The following is a 5865-nucleotide window of genomic DNA, read 5'->3' on the forward strand; positions in this document are numbered from 1 at the left end:
GACGGAGGGAGTATATTTTACAATTTTTTTTTTAACAAAGAATACAAAATTATCAAATTAATGATATATGGCACCTAACAACCAGAAGTACTACATAAGAAAATCTAGGCTTTCTCAAAATATATATATATAGTGTCCTTTGAATGTCCGGTTAGAAAATTGTAATCTGATTTGATTAATATCTCATAGTAGTAGTAGAAATAAGGTGAAGAGAACAAAGCTTAAACTTACCACAATAAGCAGGAACCTTAATTAAAACAAGTAAATTATGCTGTAAACATCATCAAAGGATTCTGAAATATTAACAATTATTCTCCCTAAAAGATAGTATCCAGAATCAACTTTGAAATTACAATTTTGGGGAAAAAAAAATCTTACAAAAAAATGCATAAGAATTAAAAACAAAATAGTATAGTAAGGTTCCTCTTGTTCTGGAACGAAACCTCCTGCAACTCGAATGAAATCACTGTATTCTACTTCAGCTGTCGTGGTACTAATTCTACAACACTTGACATACAACATTAGCACTATATGGATAATTTACATTCCTGACACTGATTTAGACTACAAATTGGGCGAATCTGTGTGCACGCATGAGAAATTTCAGCATCACGTAGAATTCGAAAAATACAATATGATCATAGACAAAACTACAATGCCTTGCCAATCAATGGTAATAGCAATTGACAAAGCAAAAGATTAGGTATTCTCTGAAGTGAAAGGTTAGCTACAGGATCAGAAAGGTTATAATCTGTGCAATAAGAGCCTCAAAGAGAGAAGGTATGAGACCCAGGAGAAAGTTTTTGGATGAGCTGCTAACGCTTACTTGCCCGGCATTAATGAATTCATCCCTGCCAAATGTAACGGAGACATTGACAGACAAGGAACCTGTGAAATGAGCACATCAGTCAGACATCTTTCAGAGCACTAGCAGAGCAGTGGGTCAATGAGATGCATCTGTACTTACAGTCGTAATTAGCCCATCCAACTCTCTGATGAGAGAGATCATAAACAACAATCTTATCCTTCAGAACAAGGTCTGCAGTAAATCAAAAGTCATTAAATATGTGACATGTTTGAAGCTTCAAATGGTACAAATTTAGACATATCAGTAATTGTAGTAGAAGAAATAAATAAAACTGCCACAGAAAGACAAAATCAATTGCAGTTCTAACTATTAAAAGGCGCTGACACAATGCCTTTCAAAAACTTCCTCTTAGTTTCTTATGCAGCAGCATACACCTTGATCTCTCTACACGACCCATGGAGAAAAATACACACAATCACTTTGCCGTAAAGTTGAATGCACATGAAATTCTTGTTCATAGAATCATAGTCTGAACCCTTGACTGACAACAGAGCTCAATCCCCCCCCCCCTCTGTCAAGCTAAGTAACAAGGCAGACCCAATGGACGTGAGGCAAGTTAAAATTTTATGATGTCTTCTGAGCCTCTATAGATATGACAGGAGTGCATGGAGGTTTGTACTTTGTAAGTTGATGACTATTAATAATTCAAAATTCAACTTCTACATTACCCCTTCTCCAAACTTCAGATGAAAACTGCCAACCACTCACCCAACTTTAGCATAAAAGGAAATTGGAATACTTATGCCAAGTCAAGTCAATTACGCTGCTTAACTAAGTGAATGCAGCATAGAGCATACAAGTATTACATCAAGTCTACATTCCGGTGGATCTATATGAAAAATAGTGATGTGACTAACCTCCTAATATTGAAATTCCTTGACCCTGCTGAACCTTCTGAAATCCTATACACCAAAGTGCGGCACCATCCTGTTTCGCCAAATGACACAAATTTTTTAGGATCACAAATAATAGCAGATTCGCATAGAAACAAATTCAAATTTTCACATGGTGAAGGCTGAATGACTTACGACAAAGCCCATATGTACAAGGTAGTCTTCTGGTCTCAACACCATGGACGCACCACCCGCAAAGTTGAAGCTCATAGGTGGAAACAAACCACTTACACTATGGAAATAAATTTATCATCAGAAGTTCAGGCCAATACCAGCAATTTTACATAAAATAAAGCAATGAGAAGGGAACATGAATAAGACAGACCTTACTAAAACCTTGTAACATTGTTCGCCTTTGAAAATAAGGGGTTTTGTAGATTGTGAAACTGCACTGGTTACCTGCACACAACAACATAATGAGAAAGCCTGATACCAAGATCCATTGGCACCCTTGAATGTCTAGAATCAAGAGAGAGCACCAAAAAGATGATAGTGATTCATTTCAATTTACTGTGACATGACCAATATCATTAACAACTACATCACCAATCTGACGATTTGACAGAACTTTGGGTGGTCAGTTCACTTATCCATTGGCACTGATTCGTAGAAGGCAAAAATGAAATATTCAACAGAATATTATTCTTAGACTTCTCAAGCTCCATATTGGAAATCGGCTATGCTTACCTCAAGAGAAGATTCAACTTCTTCCAACACTGCCCTCGAGAGGTGAGGCAATGTCCTGAGGCTATCTTTTAGTTAGAAAAGAGATGCCAAAGTTTATCATCAACCTCATGAGACATTATACAAGCTAAAATAATAATCAACCCACTAAAACACAAGGACCCTTTCCAAACAAAAAGAAATTTAAGAAAAAAAGATATTCCAACAATCTTCTAAGTTGTACCAAAATAAAAAATAAAAAAAAACTTCAAAGGAGAAAGGAGACAAATTTACTACTAATTTTGTAACGAGCAGTATAAGACTCACCGCTTCGACTAAAGGGTCATAAGCTTCTTCAATCAAGTATGCCAAAGTTGTTCCAGAGTCGATAATTGTTCCTCGGTTGTTCGATGTTGCAAACACGGATTGATCAATTGGCAATAATATCCCATTCACTGCGATGCTCTGGAGGTCCAAATTATAATGAGGCCTGAAAGATTTTGTATTAAGTGCAGTCAAACTTCTGAGTAAGAAGCAAAGATTGAATTACAAGAAACTGACATTATAATTTTCAGTGTTTAAGACTGAATAGTTCACTATATACTACCATGTACAATTATTTTTAAAAAGGTAAAAGAGCATTTTGCAAAGAAAAATGGCAAGAGGAGCTGTCATAAGAAAACTACTGACAAGGCAGAGAATTTAATTTTAACAACTTCACTGCTTTCACTATTGTTTCTCCTCTATTTCATTCTTCCTTCTCAATTTATTGTTGAACTAACTTCCTTTTTATACAGTCTTAAGGCCCTTCAGTGATTTGCAACTGAGTATTCATTGAAAATCTGTCATTATCTTGGAAGCACTAAGTTCATATGCACCAATGGCAGGATGTAAAACCCCACCGAAGGAAAATAACACTGTCTTCCTATTGCATATTGCATAAGCAGAGAATAGACCAAACTACACCACTGGATGACTAAAACAGCTGGTCAAAAATATCTATGCAGATATCTTGATATTATAGTAGGGAACTCTATAAATAATGACAAACCGTTTAACTTGAATACACACCAATATTACACTTTACATATTAAAGGCAAAAGAAGCAAGAACAATGCAAGAAAGTGAGTAATACAGAAAATTCACAAGTAAGATGTTCTCAAAGGAGAATAGAAAAACATACTGTGATGGCACAAGCGGACTATACACAATATTTGGCTCCAAAATCTCACCAAGGACCAGAATACCCCCACCATTTCCCCCTCCTTTCAAACAATGAGAAAATGAATGAGGTGTTATTCCTCTAGAAAATAATTGGGATACAACAGACAAGCCCTGCTGACCAAAGCCAAAGATCCCATCAATAGCACGTTCTGACTTGGTCAAGTCCCCAGATTGATAATTGCTGCAACTGCAGCCAGCAACAAAGCCAAAAGGAGTTAAAATTGAAATAATTGTATAAGAATGAAAAATCAAGCACAGCAAACATGAACTGAACATACTAAAGGGTTTTGCAATAAAGCAATTTTCTACACATACTTTATCCTTCATAAAATGTTAGCAGGATAGATCAACATCACAATCAACTTATAATAGGAAAGTAGTGCTCACCCAAAAACGATAGAGGCAGATGAGTTAGCAACCATAGAGTTCCCAAGAATCATATCAAAATACAGCATATCAGACACATAAAACCCTGATGTTCCACTTCCATCACCATATTGGAACGAGTAACCACACTGTTTAGTTTCAGCTGAGCACTGAGACGATGCTGATGGAACCATATTAGTACATATCGGGTCTGAACAAGAAACAGTGTTTGCAGTCGAGGAACCAGTGACATCATAGAAATTGAGATCAATCTATAAGAAGCCAGAACAAAATCATAACAACTGTCAGGCGTCAATTAAATAAGCAAACCAGTTCAACCATAGCACAACAATGGGCAGAAAACATTACCCCAAGGCCACTCGTCCTTGGACAATCGATACATGAATTGCAAGTTATCCACAATATGTCGCTTCCAGTGTCAATCTGCACATTGTATTCCCTTGGAGGAGTTCCTAATCTCACTTTAGTAAAATACAGCCTACCTTAAACCAAAACCAACACAAAATCAAAAACCCGAAAACCGGACTTTCATTAATACATATACAAATGCTAAATGCAGCATCACACTATACACTAATAAAAAAAACCCTCCACACAAATAAAAAAAAGCCCTTTTTTTTCTTGGAAAATTCAACTCAAAAATAGCAAAATTCACACTTACTAGAAAAACATTCTTTTCTTGGAAATTTTAACCCAAAAATAGCAAAATACATAAGAGTGCAAATCAACCAAAGTTCAACAAACTAAAACTCAAAATTCTTCAACAACCCATCAAAAGAAACAATTAAAATTCAAGAACAACAAAAACCCCATAATTAAATCACTAAAAAAACAGAAAATAAAAATCAAATTATAGAAAAATTAATCACTCATACCCAACAAGATAAGGATCAGAGGTACCCTGAACAGAAAAATCAACAACCCCACCACCAGCCCCACCTCCGCCACCACCGGCGCCGGCGCCGCCTTGCAAGATTCGTTCATGGCGCGCAGCATCACGAGCACGAAGAACCTTAAACTCCACTTTCTCATTCACCGGAAAAATCCTCTGAAGTTGTAAAACAGTCGCCGGAAAACTACTGGAAAGCACCGTCACCGGCAACACTACGGCGGCGATTATAAGCATAAACGCCGCCGTCGCCGGTGGAAGTAGAAGCATCCCAGAATTCCTCACTGTTTTTTTGTCTCTTGGTTGGTTTGTTTCTCTCTCTTTTTGCTCAACTGGGAAAAAACTGATTGTTTGAAGAAGTGTTAATGGCGGAAATCAAGGCGGCTTTTTTTTTTTTTTTTTTTTTTGGGTTTCCAAATTTTTACTTTTGGTATTTTAATTTTGTGTAGAAGGAAATGTTTTTCTTTTTCTTTGCAAAGTTGCTGATTGTGGGAGTGCTGTGTTTGGTGACTATAAAACTGTGTTGTTGGTCTTCTGTTTATTTCAAAGGGGATTGTGTAACGTTGGAAAAACATTTTTTGGTAGGGTCAACTCTGGTCTACTATTCTAATGATAAATGCGGAAAAGACAGAAATACCCTTGATAAATTGTGCTTGTAAGGGCTTATTCTGATTTACTGAACTGATTGGAGTTAAGTTGAAGTGAACTGAACTGAACTGAATATTATACGAGAGAAGAAAATTAGGAATTGAACTTGAACTGAACTGAAAATAAGATGGAGAGAACAAGCCTTAAGTCATATGAAGCATGTACTTTATACTCACAGGAGTATGGTATACAACAAAATCTCGAGTGTATGATTTTAAAGTGTGTACAATTCAACTTTGTTAATTATATTTTCTTGATTTTTTACTCGATTTTTTTTTTTTTTTTTTTGGACT

The 5865-nt window shown here is 36.1% G+C and overlaps 1 protein-coding gene across 1 annotated transcript; it reads right to left on the bottom strand.

Moving 5' to 3' along the window:
• Positions 1-227: 227 nt before the first annotated feature.
• Positions 228-5612, bottom strand: LOC110734681 (aspartic proteinase-like protein 2). Its single transcript, XM_021914820.1, has 10 exons — positions 4911-5612; positions 4384-4513; positions 4036-4286; positions 3608-3835; positions 2752-2914; positions 2087-2160; positions 1897-1993; positions 1726-1795; positions 968-1039; positions 228-888 (listed from the first exon to the last, which is right to left on the bottom strand). Exons 1-10 carry the CDS (start codon positions 5192-5194, stop codon positions 728-730), a joined length of 1530 nt encoding a protein of 509 aa, XP_021770512.1. The 5' UTR covers positions 5195-5612; the 3' UTR covers positions 228-727.
• Between the last annotated feature and the right edge of the window lie 253 nt (positions 5613-5865).

The sequence above is a fragment of the Chenopodium quinoa genome, unplaced genomic scaffold, assembly GCF_001683475.1.
Source record: "Chenopodium quinoa cultivar QQ74 unplaced genomic scaffold, ASM168347v1, whole genome shotgun sequence".
NCBI lineage: Eukaryota > Viridiplantae > Streptophyta > Magnoliopsida > Caryophyllales > Amaranthaceae > Chenopodium > Chenopodium quinoa.